Source organism: Tinamus guttatus, unplaced genomic scaffold (genome assembly GCF_059628265.1).
Source record: "Tinamus guttatus ecotype Peru unplaced genomic scaffold, ASM5962826v1 Tinamus_guttatus_pri_ptg000397l, whole genome shotgun sequence".
Classification (NCBI taxonomy): Eukaryota; Metazoa; Chordata; class Aves; order Tinamiformes; family Tinamidae; genus Tinamus; species Tinamus guttatus.
Window position 1 is genome coordinate 3,641,953 of NW_028288931.1, and position 17,166 is coordinate 3,659,118.

General features: G+C 38.8%; 1 protein-coding gene across 1 annotated transcript in view; it reads left to right on the forward strand.

Moving 5' to 3' along the window:
* RLF (RLF zinc finger) overlaps positions 1-17,166 on the forward strand; it is a 40,459-nt gene that overhangs the window by 6,161 nt on the left and 17,132 nt on the right. The window contains exons 3-5 of the mRNA XM_088531175.1: positions 2,052-2,133; positions 10,756-10,888; positions 14,851-15,053. Of these exons, the coding sequence (XP_088387301.1) occupies positions 2,052-2,133; positions 10,756-10,888; positions 14,851-15,053 (418 nt within the window). The remainder of the gene's footprint in view (positions 1-2,051; positions 2,134-10,755; positions 10,889-14,850; positions 15,054-17,166) is intronic.

Here is a 17,166-nt window from a genome sequence, read left to right on the forward strand (position 1 = left end):
GAATGTAAATGAATGTTGAAATGGAGTTATAATAAGGGTCTACTGCTGTCTTATTTGGAGGCAAAGATGGGAAGAAGTTGAGGGGAACCCCAAAGCTCCAGCTCTTTAAAAATACCAGTGAGCAAGAACATCTCCTGCCTTTTATAGATTTGAACTGTGTAGAGTCATGCTAGCTCAACAGAGTGGTGTTGGTTGGTAAATGCTTGGGAAATTTCATTTTCTCCCTTTTGCCAGTGGTGAAGGCTCGCTGGTCTTTTTTGTATAGGGAAAATCATGCATGAAAAGTAATATTCCAGAGAAATTCTATCTACAAGTAGTGGATGGGACAGGATTCATGTGTGGTGTTTTTTGTGTTTTTTTTTTTTTTTTTTTTTTACACTCCAAAATTGAGATGTGAATCAGAAGTATTTGTTTCAAGGCAGATTAATGACAATGTTTGTAAATAATTGCATTTCTAGGTAACATGCATGAAAATTGGACACTGCAAAAGATAACATCTGTGGGTTTTTTTTGTGTTAGATTTGAATCTGTTAAAGTCAAGCTCAGTTCCTGTGAGACTTGGTGATGTTTTCTTTGATTATCAAGTGGCAGCTGCTTGTCAACTCATTTTTAATAGGGCACAATAGAAAAATTTGTCCTGGTTATTTTATGAAATATCTTTCTTATAATAATCAGCAACTGGATTGCTGGATGTTCCTGCTTTCTTGTGGTTGGAGCAAAGTTTGAGATTGTTTGTTTGAGATTGAATGTTTTAAGTTATTACCAAATCAGTGATGAAGGTTATCCAGTCTTCTACTTTTATAATAATGTGTAGAGGCCTTCGCAGCACTAAAACTCTATTTAAAACAACATCTTTGGTGATGGACATGAGTTTCTGAAATATAAAAAGCGTGGCCAGGTAATTCAGTGTTTGTCTTTCTAATCAATTCTAACTGATTGCTGGTTCTGGCAGAAAACTGATTAGGCAAGATGCTTCCCCCCACCCCCAGATAACTTACGTTATGTATTTGTCAGAACCTAGGAAGAAAGAGAAGAAAAAAAAAACCCACCATTCTTGGATTTGAAATTCATGTTTGCCTCCTGGGCATCTCCGTAACTCCCTGTCCCCAAGCTTCACCCTTCTAACTATGGAAAAAGTAAATGTGTTGTCCTGTCATATGCATTTTAGTAATCGGGAATGGAGGTGTGAGGAAAATCTGAGTTTTACAACTAGTTGTATCTAGCAACCCGGATCTAACTTGAAAGAAATTATTCTTTTTTTTGTTTCTGTTTTTTTTTTTTTTTTTTTTTTTTTTTGCGGTGGGGGGGTTGATTTTTTTTTTTATATGAAGTCTTATACCACTTTTTCTTCAGGGATCTTGTAATACTACGGCTTCTGGAAGTGTTTGTTGTTGCACATAGATCTTGTGTTGTCTCTAGGACACTTTCAAGCTTAGGAAATTGCCTTTGAGGCTAGGCAAATTCTTACTATACAGGAGCTAGGATTTAAATAATTTTTAATATCCCCTATACAGGGTTTACAGGGTTAGATGGTCCACATTCAGGAAAAATATGTGTTTGGTGAATATTTCAAAGATGCTAAATTATTCTGAACCTCTTTCATTTTCTCAAATTTTCATTTGGAACACCTGATATATTCAAGTATTTGCATTCACATATCAGTGTTAAATATGCATACAAAAATTCACATGCCATTGCTATTAAATGTGATGAGGCTGATTCAAACACTAACAGTATTATAATTTATTTGTAAAGAAGAATAAAGGAGAAATTCTGTGCAGTGTTGCTGAGCTATTCTGAACGGACTGATTTTGGTTTTTAAAGACTAGCAGCAGACTTAACCTAGTGGTTTGGTGTGTAGTAAAAGGAGTATTTTTGTCACAGCTGTGACTTTAGGGCTCTTTCTGGCTCTTAACTGATTTGTGTGGTCAAAAACGATTCAGTGCTCCTGTCATTTGGTATCTGAATGTTCAGCAATGCACTACAAATGTTATTTTTATCATAATATAGAATGTTTGAGTAGTTTGTTTACTTGTCTCTTACTTTTCCAGGAGCTGTTTTGAGCTACTGCTTTCGATTCCTGAAAGTGAATTGCCACATGAGGTATGGTTAGGATTCCATCAGTCTATACAGGTTAGTGGTTTGGATCTTTTTAAAAATTAGTCTTTTAATGCATTCAATTCTTCAGCTTTTGTATCCAATATGTTATGCTATATAAAACATACACAGCACACTTAGGTCTGACTCTGCTTGCAATCTGGGTTTTCAGTAGAGCTGCCTTTTTGAGCAGCTGATTGTGTACTGAAATTACTAACAGGTGCCAAGTATCAGCCCAGTGACCTGATTGCCAGCTGGTGGACTGAAAAAGGCTCCAGTAGTGTGTGCCCTGCAGGAAGGGATTTCTCAAAGAGAGCCTGCCCAAGGGCTGAGGATTCGGAGCTGAGTGATTGAAAAGTCACTGCTGACAGCATGAGAGGAGGCTCACCAAATTTACCGAGGTGTTCTGTGTACTTCAGTTAGAAATAATAATCAAAAGACTTGCTGAGGTGGCTGTAGGCCTCCATTATCCCAAGGCTGCAGAAGACCTCTGTATGACAGACAATATTAGCAGTAAGACCAAAATGAGGAAAAAAGCTGTGAGCTTTTTAGGTCTGGAAAAAGATAGGCTACTGTTGTGCTGCTCCTTTCTTCTACCCCACCTTCTTCCTCCAGACTTATTGTCCTGCTCTTGCTGTTATCTAGGCTGCAAAAATCTCTCTGGGGACTGGTCCCAACAGTAATACTGGCAGCGTAAAGTCCAATAACAGAGTTTTAGCTACAGACCTAGTGGTAACTTCAGCAAGAGAACCATAGCAACTCTTGATTTTGTTGAATGGATTGTGTGAGAACCAGACATGAGTTAGAGCAATGCACAAGCTATGAAAAAGTCTTTGTAGAAATCTGAGTGGCAAGCTGATATCCATTCCTGGATTGAGAGGGCTGCAAATATCAGGACGTATACCTAATCCATGTAGTCCCTAGTACTGTAGCTTGTGAGGTGCTGCTCAAACAAGCTCCTAATATTGCTACACCTTCCCCAAACCTGAAGGGGATTACTGTAGACTATGTAGGAGGAAGAGATGTGTTCCAGGTATTGCTCTGTGGGTAGTAGCTAGCTGCCTGAAAGGGCTTGCATTTCTCATCAAGCTGGAAGATGAGAATAGTAGTCTTGTCTCTAGGCCTTCCTGGCTCAGGGAGTGATCTGCTGATGCCAGTGCCTATTTTGGATCTAACTGCAATGAAAATTTAATGTTGAAGCTGATAGCAGTTGTAAGCTATCACAATGAACAGCTTGGAAGTAGTTGAGAGGAAATGAATGTACATCTTGAGAATGTCCTTGTGCAGAACTATTTGTAGTTGCTTTTGGATTCTGTCTGTGAGGCTTGGATACACTTCTAGAAGAAGTATAGAATATATAGAAATATAGGCTCTGAAGCAGCTTCTGCCTGCAGACAGAGAAACTTGGCAAAATAAACATCCTTCCTTCGGTAGGAGTGAATAAACCTTACACTGCACACTGAAAGAAGTGGACTGATGAAGTTATATAGCACTGTCAACAGGGGAAGGGACAGAGATGATCTGTGACTTCAGAAAAGGACAGACCTCCTTTTCCTGTCGCACTTGGAAACTGTACTGTTGTGGTAATCCTAGAAACAAATGGGGCTAGAGGTGGAAGGCACTTGATAGTGGGGAAAGTGCAGTTAAAAATCAAAGTTCTAAGTCTTATTCATGTCAAATGTCTCCCACTTTTGAGTGCTAGTGCGTAAGCTTAGAACTTGCTTCCTTGGTGTCTCTTGCACATCTTGGTAGACCTTGCAGCACTGTGAACCCAAGTTTAGAGGTATACTGGTTTATTTTGCCAACATTGAACTATACCATTACCATAGTCCAGACCTGTGAGCTGTGGTGTCTCGCATAGGTGGACTCCATTCCCCAGTGCAGTGATTGCAGCATCCACACTAACCTGGGACTCCTCAGCAGATGTTCAGCTTTTCTATTAGCGATGATGTTTGAAACTTACTATTTCCAAGATACCTAAATTTCACTAATCTGTAGATAGAGTGGGCTTACTACATCATAAAAGGAATATCTTAACTGTTTATTGCTACTGTATCCCAGGATGGGAAAAGAGTTCTCATGTTCAGAGTAGAACAGATTTTTACACATTCTAGCAGAGGTACAAGACAGTTGTAGGATCTGCTAGCTCGTAATTGGAGAGATCTGCAGGGAGAATTCTTGTTGTCAAGGAGAACAGTTTCCAGCAGTTAACAGGCATGTGTATGTATTTCTGGGTTTCTGAAGCTAGTCATGAAGCTGTGATATTTCTGTCAGCAGAAAGTAAATTTTTAGTCGAGTGGGAGGACTTTGAGACAAGCCCAGGTCTATTATTTCCACTTGTAATACTAATGGAAGGTTCGAGATGTGTTTTTGGCAGATGTAGTGAATAACTGATTTTTACACAGACTTTTTGAAAACATGCCATTTCAGGGTTTTAGCACTTACCTGGTGCTCTGTATCAGTAAGACACTAATAGTCCTGGGAAAAACTTGTGCTTGCCTTGCTCTGAAACGTGGACTTGCACAAGATGCTTTTGGACTCTTTCAAACAGATGCTTCCAATATTTTGAAGTGGCACTCCTGAATAAGTTTGCAGATAGGAATATTTGAAACCAGCCATTTAATACAGCAACGGCTCTCCTTCTGTATCCCTGAACTTTATTAGAGCAGAAATGAGTGACAGTCGTACAGAGCAGTCCATCATGGGTTCTTGTTTGGCCTGTGACAGTTCATGTGCTAATCCCCAGGCAAATCCCATAGCCCAAAGCACCACAGTCTTGTATGACCCTACTGTAATGTGTTGATGGGTTTATTACTTAGTAAAAGGAGTAGATGTGTCTGAATATAACTCCAGGTCTTCCACTTCGTGATCCTGGCAAATGCGGGGGAAAAAGGATGTTTCTCTTGGACCTGATTGCATTTACTCCTGTTCTGTAGCAAGTTGTGCAGATACTGGGAGTTGGAGAAACTTCAATTAAGTTTACAGCTTGGGAATAAAAAAGGGTTTGGGCTTGCATTTCAAAGCAGGAAGATGGACTGTCCCAAAGCTGAAAATGAAGTTTCACTAATGTCCAGCTCAAACCTCTTGATAACTCTTTTGGAGGTTTGTTTGATTTAACCCATTTGTTCTTCCCTAACAGTAGTTATGCTCTTCCCTGTCCTCTCTCCTGCCCTTACAACTCCAGTTTTCCTGGCCTGTAAGCGAGATAAGTAGCAACCTGTATGAAGTAAAACCAGGATGTGAGTTTGTATAGAAAACTCAGCATAACTCTTATGCAGTGTCAGCATGCGAAAGGATGTGGGCAGGAATGAGGCTAAGTAAGCACGCTGTAAAACGAGAGTGAAAGGAACACAATAGCACAGTTTGCAACAGGGTCCTTGTTACAGAAAAGCTCAATTAATTTGGGGGGGAAATTGGTGAGAGCTAGTGTGGGGATGTTGAAGATTTACCAGACTGGATGATGAAGACTATCAGAGATGCTCTTAGTGGGAGTGGGGTCTTTTTAGTGCTGGGAATTGTGTGGATTGTAAAAACAAGATTCCCTTCAAACCTTGTTGTTATTTTCTTGAGGGATGTTGTGTAGTGAGTATAAAAACTAACTTTTGTGACACCATAGTAACTACAGATCTCATTAAATTCCCAATGTTGAAGAATTCAGGTATCTTCAGTAAACTGTTCCAAAGTTGTATATTCTCTTTAATTTTGTCTGGGGGCTTTTATAGCCTTGCTTACTAAGTTGAAGGGCTTTATATCTCATTTCTGTTCCCCGGTGGGTAATTGCAGAGTGAGATGGTCTCGCTGCTGCAATTTTCCTGATTCGAGACAGAGTAAAATGTCTTAGTGTGGCCTTCTCCAGAGTTCTCTTACAGTTTTGTTGCCCTAACTTCTGGGTTTGTCCTGGATTTCCTCTCAAATTTTATTTTTTTAGTAGGTCTTCTTAAATATAAATTTAATATTAATGGAAAGATTTTTTTCTGTAATCTCAGTGATGATCTAGAAGAGGAATGTATGGTTAGTACCTTTTTAATTATGCTTGATGTTGATGAATTTTATACTTGGTGTTCGTGTGTGTACATATATATAAATGAACATATATGATGTGTGTTGAATTTTGTAAACTGTAATCAGGTCAACTGACCTGATTTGCTGAAGCACGTCCCTTCTTTTTTATTTGCTGAGTCTTGCTTGTTTTTGTCTGGTTTGACTAATACAACGGGGCTGAAACTTGAATGACCCTCACAATTGAATTTAGCTCCGTGCTCTATCCAGATGCCCTCGGGTGGGGAAAAGCTTCTGTTGGAATAAAATTCCAGCTATTTGCACTGGATGTCTGCACTGCAGATTGTCGTCTGAGGGACAGCAGTCTTTGTAGCAGGACAAAGATCCCTTTTGCCAAATTGATGATTATGTGATAAGTATATCCTCTTTTGTCAACTAAGTTTTGCTTCAAAGGCAACAGCAGAAAAATAATGCGAATACAATCATTCCTCTGTGAGGTAGTAGCTTCTAGCACCTTTAGAACGTACAACTTGATAACAGGGAGAAATTTGAGATAAATAACACTAAGCAGGAGCAAATCCCAGCAGCTGTTGGCAGAGTATCGTTCACAAACTCACTTGTATGCTCTTTGGCACTTGCCAACAGCTTGCAAGGGCCACTTCTGTGAATGCACATGTTGAGTTGGTCTAACCAGGAGTTGGTGGTTTCCCTTTTTTTGTCTTACAGAACTGTACATAGCTGAATCTTACAATCCTGCCTTACTAACTGGTGAATATTAGATCCTGGAACAGATATTTGGGTACCGTTGCTGTTGTAGTATGTGCTGAAGGCTTCCAGTGACTTAGATCTGTGTATCTTGCAGAAGCACCACTACATAAAAAGCACTTGTAATTTGGGAGGTTCCTCTATCTCATTTATTGAACTTTTTTTCTCTGCAGTAGGAGCTAGAAACTTGTGATTTATATGCTTTTACTCAAATGATGCCAGGAGTCGGAGCATAGACTTGTGATGAAGCTTCAGATTATTTTATGGATGCTTTACTGAAGTCTTGTGCAAAAAATCTGAAGAATGTTGGCTACTTTCCGGTCCAGAAGCCAGGGCTAAGAGCTCTCCTGCTTTTGAGGGGGGTGTGTGTGTGTTTGTGTTTTTTCCTTCAAGAAAACACGCTGGTTACAAGTAGTGTGTGGGTTGTTTGTTTTAGAAGAGTCATACTGGGGAGAAGGCTAACACTTGCCTTTATTGTATGCAAATGGATTGGAAGGACTTTGGTGGTTAGTTCCACCTCTTTCCAAGCCCTTCTGTTTGTGCTGACTTTCTTCACATAATCCTGTAGCTCAGTAAAAGCTTATTGGGTTCATTCTTCAGGCTCACCTGCAGGCTATTAAATGCTAATAATTTTTAGATTATCTTTGACCCGATCTATGTGTGACTGCTCAGAAAAGATGAAGCTTAAGGCTGTAATGTTAGTATATGTGAAGGAAATACAAAATGGATGCTATGGCAACCTAGTCTGGTGAAAAGACTCGTATTACATGGTAACATACTGTTCAGAAAGAATGGACTTGACTTGCAGTCCCCAAATATGTATGTATATTTCTTGGTAAAATAAAGGAGTCCACCTACTTGCATACCTATTTTTCTGTTTGTTTTTTGGGTTTTTTTGTTTGTTTGTTTTTGTCCTTTTAATTTCCAAAGTCTGATAAAATGGCATACAGAGACTTTTTTATGTGATCACAGCATTGGCACGTGTAGGAGTTCCAAACTCCTGGCCTGTGATTGCATAGCTATAAATACAGATATAGCTCTGTTTCTTGTAATCCCGGGGTGTTTTTAAAGCTGTCCTGAGGCTCAGCAGTTCTTGAGCACGGTGTTGATTTAAGCATTTTCTGTCATTCAGCTGTCAGTGACTCTACTGACAAACCATGTAGCTGTGTGAGGTCAGGAATCGATCTAGTCTGGGTGGCTGGGGGTGGCAATCACTACCCTATGGCTTGCAACTGAATTTCGTTTTCTGATGTGACTTGTCATGCACAGGAAGGAAAGACTTGAGCAGGAACAAGCGCGTGGGCATAAGGGTTGCTTAAGTGGTATTTCCAAATGCATAAATGCACCCTTTTGTGTTATAACTTATTTTTAGATTCTTAGCGCATTTGGCTAAGAGCAGTTTAAGCCCTAGTTAAGAGCACGTGATGTCACCTGAGCCTTTAGCATGCAGCTGTAATGGTCTAGATTTTTTTGTTTGTTTCTGTAAGGTATGTAGCATTTGATTCCTTTGAGTACAATTTCAGGCTCAAGGGCTCATTTAACCTTGAATTGTAAAACTCTAGGAAAGCAGAAACTAGGTGCTGTGAATACTACTTTGCTGCCTTTGGGAGCTTGATTCTGCAAATTAGCACCAACTCTTCTACTGATCTCAGCTGATGCTAAAGTGGCCTTGCTAGTTAGTAACTTTTTTTTTAGAAGTAATTTTGTTTTTAATTGAGAATTCTAGTCAGCAAGCAGGCTAGAAGCTAAAAACTGAGAGTAATTGTAATAGTTACCAACAAAAGTACCACCGAAGCAGTAGTTACAGGCCTGGGGTACTTGTGATTGTCAACTCTGATAGAATGTGGCATTTAACTGTTTTTTGCCTCTTACAGATTAGAAATCTGCACTGTGGTTCTGCGTTGGGAAAGGAGCGACTTGTGCTCTTTACTCACATTTGATGATATTTTGGCTTTGTTATTGTACTCAGAACTAGTGTAAGGCGAAAGCACTTGACTGCATAACAAGTGTACTCAGTACTTCTAGTAAATGCAGCCTTTGATGGGTATCTTTTGAGCAAGTCATTGACTTGTTTGTGTTGAGAGGGAGATCTGAGATCAAACTGAGATTTGAAGTTATCTGGTCTACCTCCCTCCTCAGAGTAGAGCTATTTAGAATTGGGTTGCTCAAGTCTCTGCCCCAGGAAGTTTTAAGCATCTCCAAGAGTGGAGGTAACTTACTTTGAATACCCTGATTTGTGAAGAGGTTACCCAAACTCTGGAATATTCTTTTCCTGATGCTTTATTGAATACTTATCTAATCATCTTACCTAATACACTAAAGAGATACTGAAGCTGGAAAGCCTATTTATTGGAAGGTTACTTAACATATCGTATTTCTTAAATTTCATGAGTGGAGTTTAGGAAGGAGGAGTAACCAAACTGTAGAATGCAAAAAATCTAAAACTTTAATTATAACTGCAAGAGGGTTGTGGTTCAGCACAAACATAAAATGTTTTTTAGTGTTTTCTGTCTGAAATGACTTAAAAAAGCTCAATGATAAGAGGGCAGTTGGCTAGTCTAGTACTCTGGGCAGTCACAGCCCCTGGACTTTCAATTCTGAAATCTGGAGGGGATGGGAGTGAAGAAGGAGGAGCTAAAGGAAAATAAAGACTGACTTTCTGCTCCAAAACACCAATTTGATTCCTATATAGACAGCATAGGTTACAACAGTGCTATCCAAAGCAAAGCTGAGATGGTTAATAGTGTTCAAAGAACTGCCCACTTAAAGTAGAGCTTGCTAGAACTAGGAGCAAGTCGTGTTGCAAAATACCATATGATGAGAAATACCTGTATTAAACACTTAGCTACAAATGAGGAAATTGTGACTACTGTTAATTGGTTTTGGTTTGTCAGCCTCAGGAGATTTGGTACGGTGATACCAATGTTTTGGGCACAGGTCTTAGTGATAGATCCGTTTTCCTGCTACGGCTGTAATCTGATTTCAGTTGCTTTCCTCCTGAGATAGAATCTGGACTCCTTTCCCCATATTCTTTCCTGCACTCCTCAGTTCTGAGAAATTAAAAGTTGTAGGGCCATGGTCGCTTTGAGTAAACAGATTCCATGGTTGAACCTCAGTTAGAAACTGTGCAAGGTCTCCAGGTTGATTTTCACAACATTAACTATCTGGATTTGAAATCCCCAAGTCTGAAAGAGTAAATGTACTGGGAAAGGATGGCTATTTAGGAAGCTCTACATATCATGCTCTGCTTTCCTTCCCTCATTTCTGAGACCTCTTATGACTGTAAGAACTAGGAAACTTCCATCTTCATGTGTTCTCAGTCTCACCTTATTAACAGATATGAGAGCCCTTTCTGAGCTCCTTTCATTGCACTGTTTTCTTGCTAATTCAAGTTGGTTTTTTTTTTTTTTTTTTTTTTTTTTTTTTTTTTGCAAGTATTTACTCTGCATTTTACCAAATCAGGTGTGATAGCGCAAATACAATCCCTGCTTAACTTAGCTGCTGTTTTCTTCACGTCAACTCTTCTGGCAAAATAAAATGCATGAGGGGCAGGCAGGAAAATCTGCCCTGCTATGACTTCAAAAGAAAACTCCTGTAAAAGAACCAGCCTGGGTAGTTAGAGCTAGCACTGTTGATTAGAATCTGCAGGTTAAGAGTTAAAGAGAAAGTTAAATTCAGTTAAATTTTAGCAGATGGAAATTAGAAGAATTAGATGGGAAGACTCATGTACTTTTAATTTCCCAAGACTAACATGTCAAAATAATGATGATACAGAAGAATGGTGTGAAATACTAGAATACAATTAATTAGATGATGAAAAAAATGCATTGTTATAATGTTTAACAGAAACTTATAATAATGGATTGTGTGTGTTTTTTCCCCTTCATTTCGTAGGATTCGCATGATGCTTTATTGGAATTTGGGAATAACAACCTTCAAGTATTAGTGGATATCACAAAGGAAGGAATGTGGAAAAATCCAGTTCTACTTAAAATTCTATCCCAGCAACCAGTAGAAGCAGAGGAAGGTAAGAATGACTTTTAGTAATGAGACAAGGTTATTAAGCAAGAGCTTGATGCAGTTGTGGGGCAACAGTGATTTGAAATCAAAACAGAAGTTGGATTTCAAGTTGCTCTGTACAGTAGTATTCATTTGCTACTAAATGATATTTATGATGAAACTGTCTCACTGACGCTCTTGAATAATTTGGGAATGCATCTTCACTTGCGATATACTTTTATCAGCATCAATTCAAATATGTTTTTTAAATTCAATCTTTGAAAAGGATTTTTCTGTAGAAACTCAAAATAATTTTACTCCTCAGACTGGTATGTCTTGCAGAACTCTTTCAAATGATTTGTTAGTCCTAAATGGCTGGTGGAAAGGATTAGTGTATGCACACAGCTTTTGGAAAGTGCAGAAAATGCATGTAGGTAATGCTTCACTCTTTCACTAACAATATTATTTCCTTACATGGAAACAAGTTGTTGTTTGGTCTAATGCATATGTTGAACAGGTATTTTGGAGTTGCAGAGGATTGTCAAAGGAGAGACTGTAAGACCAAGAAGGGTTATGTAGGCCGAAGGCTTTGGTCTCCTGTAATTGTAGCCAACTGTTAAATAATGATTCAGAAAATCCCCATAACACATATCATGAGTCACTGTGAGTCACTCTAGAACTCTAAAATGGTACAGGAAGAGAGAAAAATAGATGTAGGACATCTTTTTCCATCGCTTCTTTTTGAGAATAGTGTATTCGTCAAACTAAATTTGCATATCCTGCAATGTGGAAAATGAAAAGGGGGGAAAAAAGTCCATGCTAACGTGTTATGGTCTTGTCTTTCTGATTAGCTGAATATATTCTTTTGACATTGTGCAAACATCATTGGAGCTTGGATGTAGGAAGTGTCCCTGATGTCTGCTGGATTAAGTTGATCCTTTTCTTCTCATGAATCATAAAATACGTTCCTATCAGCTGAATACTTATAGCTATAACAGTGTTTTGTTTTTTGTGTCACTGAAGTTAGCAAGATTCTCATGTGCTTTTTTTGTACTGTCACTCTTTTGATCTATGTGATGGTTTTATATCCAGTTATATGGAAGCGTAGTCTCTTTTTGCCCACTAGCTTCCATTTGGTACAGGTAGTAGAAATCAAAATGTACTTTCTGCATCTTAAAGCAGGGATGAAAGTTTGGCTGCTAGGTTGAGGCAATGTTGAAAAAGGGCTACAAAAGCTTTAGCACAAAGGTTTCCTCAGCTGGTTTAATCCAGTGACCGTGTTACCCTTTAGTACAGTAACAACAAAAAGAAATCACAGAATATCTTAAGAATGGCAAGTAAAAGCTATTTCAGTTCTCCAAAACTTAGTTTCTTTGACGAGTGCTTATATTAAATATTTACTTGAGGAAAACCCCCAAGAGCCAGTATTGCTGTGCCTTTTAGCTCCCTGAATGACTGAGAGCACTGATCTCGAAGGGAGCAAAATAGATGCCTGTGACCAGCCCGATTTCTGACCTTCCTCTAAAGATGCTGGCTTTCACACTTGTGTTATATCAGTATTATTTGCAGGGCAGGACTTAGCAAGAAATCGTGTGATGGAGGGAGAAAGGAGGGATTGATGTAGACTTGTTGCTGTGCATGGCATGTGGATGCCAACATGCTGATAGGTCTCCCAGCTCTCCCATAAGCCAGCTCATGTCAATAGATGTTTCTGCCACATCCTACAGTACACAGACTATGTGGGTTTTGGCCAAGAGCTTTTCCAGCTTAATGCCATCTGGGCGTATTTGGCACACTTAGTGCACTTAAAATGATCTTTCCATTCCAGAGGTACTCTCGTTGGAAATGCTCGCCCATGAAAATGCTCATTTCACCAAAGAAAATCAAATGCTGTTTCTTTCTTGAGCAGTTTTTCAAGTGACTGTGGAGTCTCTTCATCCCTAAATACTATTCAGACTTCATGTCCTCATAATATTGTTCTCAAATTCATCTTGTGCTCCAGATGTTTTGATTGGAAGTAATTCTTACATTCTTGCAATTAAAGAATCCTTTAGAACCTGAACCTGACTTCTAAAGGATATGGAGGAAGGATGTGTCGCTAGGTATCTTGGCATTAAGTTTATTGCAAGGTGTATTAGTCCTGAGATGCTCAGCAGAGCAATGAGACAGAATATTCAGCAAAAATAAAACACACTCATAAGTCTCCAAGAGGCCAAAAAAAAAAAAATCTGTTCATGGGCATATTGGGAAACTAATAGTATGGATGGGTACAAAATTAAGTAAGGGAAGAACAACTGAGTAATAGCCAGTGAAATTAGCTTTTGTTTCTTTTCAGGGAAAAGAAGGCTGGTACAAGCAGGTTGCTGGATGAGTTTAGAAGAAAACTAGTTGCTAAGACAAAATAAACTCTTAGAGCCAGATGCATGAGATTTCTTGCTACCTAAATCACTTGCATCTGTCAAACTGGTAGTATATTTTGCCTTAATAGATTGCTGTGCTTCAATTTTGAGTAGGCAAGACTTCATAACTCTTCCTTAACGGTACTGTCCTGGCCAGTTTGTTCTAGTAGGAGTCTCTTGTATCAAGTAGAATATATATAACAAAACTATATATATATATATAGTTAAGTGATTTTTTTTTTCTTGCTAAACTTTCAAGCACAATGTGGTGTGTGGTTATAGTTTTTTGAGAGAAGACTTGTTTCCTAGCAACTCAAGATCTTGCTGCAGATCATCTCATGGTCGGAAGGATTTTTCACATTCTCCCAAGTTCCTTTAACGTGACGTGTCAGTGTCATGTATGACCAGCATTTACTCCTCTAAGTAAGCCACAAATTGGAATTTTAAAAGGACATTTAACAGTCTGATAAGAAAAAACTAGGCAGAATACCAGGAAATTTCACTGCAGGAAATGGAGGAAAATGCAGAAAGTGAGAATTTCCTTGTTTTGCATTATATGCAGTCCCCTCCTCTAAACTTTCATGCTACTGGTTTCTCAGCTGCCCGCCTCACATGAAGGAACGAGATACTGTACCATAGAGAAAATGACATGCAATATAAGAATGCATTGGCTCTTTCTTCTGAATTTAATTGCCTTTTTGAAATAGATAGAAATCTGGAGGCTAATCTCAAGCTGCCCTTCTGCTTGAGTAGAAAACAGTTATCTGAAGAAATGGCATGCTTCAAGAAGAGACAAAGTGCATGCTGAGTACCTAGAAAGAGAAACTAAATTTGTGTGTTTTTTTCACTCTGTTAAATTTTTGAGCTAAAAATAAAAAGATAGTTCCTGATTACTTACTCGAGGAGCTCCCAGGTGTTTGAATCTTAGTAGCAGTAAAATGTACTTAAAATACTCTCCAATTATATCAGTAATATTCAGTTGGCTGATCTGCAGCTAATCAGTGTGAGAGATTATATTTGGGTGATCTAGATCATAAGACTAGTATGTCTCCCACACTATTCCTTCAAATTTCTACAAAAGGAACAATTTTCACTCTGAACTTCATTTTGCATGATTTGGTCTTACTTAGGTTTTTAACATCAATGATGGAAAAATATATTAGTATATAATAGTGTATATTAGTATATAATGCTTTGAAGTATATTTTGGTTTGTTGGAACATGATGCTCTAATTGAAAATACCAAACCTTGGATACAGTTCAGCTGAATGACTGGTGAGCTGTTCCAAGCACTGCGTGCTGTTAGCATTGCCCTTTAGCCATGCTATGGCATAATTCTCTTACCTTAAAAGACTTTTCTTTAATATGACCGTTTTCTATAGTCCAACATTCTTTCCTTACTCTGTACTGAATTCATGTGGGACAAAATTTTCTAATTATTGTTATTGTTTATGACACTAGAGTTTTAAAAGAAAGCTGACTATACTTTAAATGACTTCATTATGAAGTAAAGTGTGAATGCAGTGAGACAGTTTCAGTTAAGTGTCAGCTGTAAATGGGTATATTCTCAAAGGCTGTTTTCTTTTCCTAGCTAATAAATTGATTACACGAGAAGGGCCTTCCTTTCTGCAGATGCGAATAAAACACTTGATGAAGTCAAACTGTATCCCACAAGCTACTGTCTTATCAAAATTGTGCGCAGATTCTTCAGAAATTGCAAATGCCTCTTCTTTTCGCCAAGCCTACATCACATGTGTGTGTTCTATGCTGCCTAATGAAGACTCCATTAAGGAGGTTAGTAATCCATAGTCCCTTTTTAATGTGTGTTTATCATGCCTTTGGAATTTCTGCAGTACTAAGAACTGAGTCTGAAGGGTAGAACTGCTGCAGCAGAGCTCCAAAAGAGAAAATGCCCTGCTGCAGACTGCAGGGGGAAAGAACACTTTGGTATTAACTGCTGTTTTGGATGCTTGCACCCACGTTTGGATGTGCCTGAAAACATTTAAAGAAAGCTTGTGACTTCCCCTCGTAAGCAAAGTATAAATGGAAAGCTCTCCTTTCTGACTCAAATACTAGTACTTGAAGTGATCAAGTCTGTGACTTGGGAAAGAAAAGGTAAAAAATTTTTGGAATCGGTTGCTTTAGAATCCTTAACTTTTTTTCAGCAGTCAGAACAAATCATTCTTGTTTTGTTTTACAGTAATGATTTGTATTAATACGCTATAACCATTACAGAGATCATACAGCTCCTGCTTCTGTTGCCTCCTGATCTCACCTACCTGTTAATTTATTAACTTCAAGGTTAGAGATAGGTGTTTGGAGTCCTCTTAAAGGTTAGACTGGAAGGTTTTGCATAAGTCTTAGTTAAACTGTAGGAAGATGACCTATGCCAAAAATGAACTTGGATGTCTCTACCTCCCTGTGAGTTACTGGAAGACTGGTTTACAGTGCTTTACATGTGAATTGCTTAAACAGCATTACCTTAAAACAAAAAACAAAAAAACAAAACAAACAAAAAAAAAAAGTTGAAAAATAAGCATCTGGATAACCCCGCTGTCAGAAACTCTTTAGTTTAAGACAGATTTGACTGTTTATTGCACTGAAGGATCAGTGAATGCACTTAACTGCTCACTGCAGTCTCTGTTTCCTCCTCGTGCTGGAGGGTTATACTTTGGGGAGGTATTGTTAACTTTCAGCCTGTTCTGCCATTGCATTGGCTGCAAGGTGAATCAATTGCTTAGAAATTGGTTACAGCCTCTTCCATTTTTAATTTCATTTAACAATTGTAAGGTGTAACTAACGTGTTTTATCTAGATGCACAGAAGAAGATACTCCAATTTTTACATTGAGCATAAAAGCTAGAGTCACAGAATGGTTGAGGTTGGAAGGAACCTCTAGAGATGATCTAGTCCAACCCTCCTGCTCAAGCAGGGACCGAGGACGAATAAGGGACTTGAGCGTCTACCTAAGAAAAGCCTGAGTGATCTGGGTCTGAGCCTTGAGAAGACGGAGAGGAGGTTGTACCAACATGTACAGATAACTGAGGGGAGAATGTAAAGACTGTGGGGCCAAACCCTCCTTTGTAGTGGTCAGCAATAGGACGAGGAGGAATGGGTACAAACGGAAACAAGGGAAACTTCATGTGCACATGAGAAGGAACTTCCTTCCTGCTAGGGTGACAGTGCTGGAACAGGCTGCCCAGAGAGGTTGTGGAGCCTCCTCCTTCGGAGATCTTCAAAACTTGCCTGGATGGCAACCCTGTGCCATGTGCTCTAGAATGAGAATTGATTAATTGCATCAAACTTTGGTGATCATTTAATCAAACTGTTTGAGAAAATGAAGGTTTTATGCTCTTTCCTGAACTGTTGAAAACAAACTCTTAAATATACCACTGTTTTGAGAAGGTGGGTGGCAACTTGTATAATATTCTTTTGTTGCTCACCATCTTCCTCAGGTAGAGTTGTTGGGTCTAATGAAAAAGGGAGAGAAAGAGGGAGAATGAAAGAGGGAGAGATTGAAGAAATACAAAAGATAAAGAGCTCATAGAATGTAAGCTGTGGAGAATGGGAGGTGGAAATGACTGAAAACCTGGGGGGGAAAGAGGAAATTAACTGGTAATGAAGGAAACAAGGTTAAGTGAAATTTGGGGCTTAGCAAAGAAACTCATATCCATCCTTCTGTAATATTTAGTAAAGAAAGCTTGGAGAGGTTTGAAGATAAATAATGTGTTGAAGGATAGACTACGTTCATCCCCTTCCAATCCTGGCTCATGTGAAGTTATGCTACTGTTGACAATTACATATCTAAACTGGACATCAGAGAGTCTCTATAATGACTAAGAAGAATATGCAATTCCTCACATGCGAAGCAGACATCCAGGATGGTTGACCATTAACTCTTATGAAAA